The sequence below is a fragment of the Cebus imitator genome, unplaced genomic scaffold (assembly GCF_001604975.1).
Source record: "Cebus imitator isolate Cc_AM_T3 unplaced genomic scaffold, Cebus_imitator-1.0 Scaffold124, whole genome shotgun sequence".
NCBI classification, from domain to species: Eukaryota; Metazoa; Chordata; class Mammalia; order Primates; family Cebidae; genus Cebus; species Cebus imitator.
In genome coordinates this window covers 439,047-441,550 of record NW_016107439.1, presented here as the reverse complement: position 1 = coordinate 441,550, position 2,504 = coordinate 439,047, and the positions used below count along the sequence as shown (strand labels likewise).

At 53.6% G+C, this 2,504-nt stretch overlaps 1 protein-coding gene across 1 annotated transcript in view; it reads right to left on the bottom strand.

Moving 5' to 3' along the window:
* Positions 1 to 1,749, bottom strand: part of NMU (neuromedin U) — a 30,575-nt gene extending 28,826 nt beyond the window's left edge. The window contains exon 1 of the mRNA XM_017540346.2: positions 1,460 to 1,749. Coding sequence (XP_017395835.1) covers positions 1,460 to 1,571 — 112 coding nt within the window. The 5' untranslated portion in view covers positions 1,572 to 1,749. The remainder of the gene's footprint in view (positions 1 to 1,459) is intronic.
* Positions 1,750 to 2,504: the final 755 nt, after the last annotated feature.

The window sequence follows — 2,504 nt, the reverse complement described above, 5'->3', positions numbered from 1 at the left end:
GGGGGGGGGGGGAAGCAACATGCATAGAAAGCCATTATCTTTACATAGCAAAGTCACTTTTCAAACTACGCTTATCTGTATCACTACTGGCTATGTGGAGAAGGTTTGCTAGCTTCTGACTGCCTGGATGTCAAAGCCAAATTATCTTGCCTTTCAAGTAGGGGAGTCTCTCTCTCCTCTCGCCTTTCCTCTCTCCTCTCTCCTCTCTCTCTCTCTCTCTCTCTCTCTCTCTCTCTCACACACACACACACACACACACACACACACACCCCTCCAATGCCTCAGGAAAGGACCAAATCAAAACAATGAGAAGAGAACAATAAAAATAGATTACGAAAACAATAACAGTCTCTATTTCCCCATCTCTAATTGAGGGCTGGACCACAGGCTCTGCAGTTGTGATTTTAAGTACCCAGCGTTCTGAACAATGATCCAACAGTCTGCCACTTTAACCTCACTGACAGGAGAGCAGAGGGAAGCTAAGAGAACCTGCTGCCAAGCTAGAAAATGTATGGCTGTAGCCAGGCAGTTGTTGGCAATGGAGGGACCCCTGACTTGGGGATAAATAATAGTCTCCAATAGTCACCTGCAAACGTAAAAGCTGCAACCCTTGGAGAACCCAGAAAATGATCTCTCCACTGGAATGTTTGTGTTCTGCTCGGCTATGTCTCCAAAGCTTCAGACCTCCTTCCCTGACCTTGCGTTTCCTATTTCTTTCCTCTAAGCCAAGCTCATAAATCCCTATTGTTAACAAATCACATCTGCCATCTCTTGCTGTAGCTGTCGCACTGCCTGAAAGCCTGGCTTGCACACTTGCCTCTCCAACTTTGTGTAATGAGAAGTTCTCAATTCCTTTTCCTGATCTAATGCATGAAAACCTGTAAGGCACAAAGCCCACGCCTTCCCCCTTCTAAGCGGTTAGCGTGGGGCCTGCTGTACTGCTCAGGTTTATCTCAATATAACACGAGCTCACTGACCAAAGAGACTGAGCACTAGCCAAGTTAATACCTTGCCTCAGCGGATGAAGTATCAAACTCACTCGTGTTTTGCTTCAACCATCAATCCCTCCAATAATTGCAATTAAAGGGAAAACATTTTAATGTTCACCCGTCCCCACGGGCCAGAGGGGCTGGAAATCCCGAGGATGAGGGAGCCCTACCAGCCTCCACCTGCCGCAGCCGGCACCGCGCAGGGTCTCCGCGGGGCATCAACGCGCGGGACCTGGAGATTTCGGCCCCGTTCGGGAACCAGCGCGAGCCGGGCCCCCGCCGCTCCTAGGCTGCTAGTTGCCCTGGGGTGGCGACCGATGCCTGGGAGGCAGGAGACCCCGCGGCATCAGGGAAAAGGTACGTCCCAGAAGCCAAGTGAAGGCGAGAGAAAGAGGGCGGGAGAGAGCGGTGAGTGGAGCCAGAGAGAGGCGCGCGTGGCGTGGCGGCGGCCTGGTGCGGGGCCGTCTTACCTCGGCAGACGCCCGCGCAGCAGGCGAGCAGCAGCGGCAGCAGCAGGAGCGGGGACGCCGCGCCCACCTGTCCGGGGGGCGACCTGGGGCGGTGGCTCGCTGTTCGCAGCATCTCGGTGGTTGCGGACGGCTAGCTCTTAGGGACCCTGCGTTGCGCCTCGCCGAGCCGGTGCTCCACCCGGTGCCCTGGCCGTGCCTCCTGCGTCCCTGAAGCGCTGCTCGCGGGGCCGGGACACCGAACTGAGCGCCTCGTGCGCCGCCAACTTTTAAATCTCCGCACACGTGGGCGGGCAGCGCGGTTTCCGCGCGCGTCACCCAGTCTCGCTGCTCGCCCGCGCCCCACCCCACTGCGGGACTCGAGCCCCCTGGCCTGAGTTTCTGGCCCAAGCACCAAGCATTTTTGCTCTGGGAAAAAGAGAAGGGGATTTAAATAATGCACTATTCCCACCTTTGGAAGGACTGGAGTGGGAACAGGATGGGGATGGCAAACCAGACCCCCTGAGCTTTTAAACTTGGTAGTGGCGATGCTCTCTGGTTTTCTGTGTCTGCGTGGACGCCCCTTCTCCTTCACCTCTCCCAGAACTCCGGTAGCCCCTAGTACGCAGCTCTGTGGAAGGGCCTCTGTTTTGTTCCCTGGTTTATCTCCATTTCCAAGCGCAATGCCTGGTGCTTAGCAGGGCAGTGCTAGTTCAACGGTATTGATGCTATCGACCCTCGCCCAGATTCCTGCAAAATGACAGACCCCTTAGAAAAATGCAGTTGCCTGTTAATAAAGGATAAAGAAGAAAGAACTGCTGGGGTTTGACTACACACATGTTTCTAACAGGTCTGGAGCTATGGTTGTCCTACGGATTTCCAAGACTAAGGAAACTCCTTTTTCTATGCATTTCTGCTGTTTTGCATCCTGATTTCTACCGTGGCCTCACTCTTTCTGTCTCTATACTTTCCTTTATTTCCTTGACTGGAAATGTTCAGGAAGAAGCCTCTTCCAGGACATCAGCTAATACAGCCCTAATTTCCTTCTACAGAAAGAGAGAAAACTCAT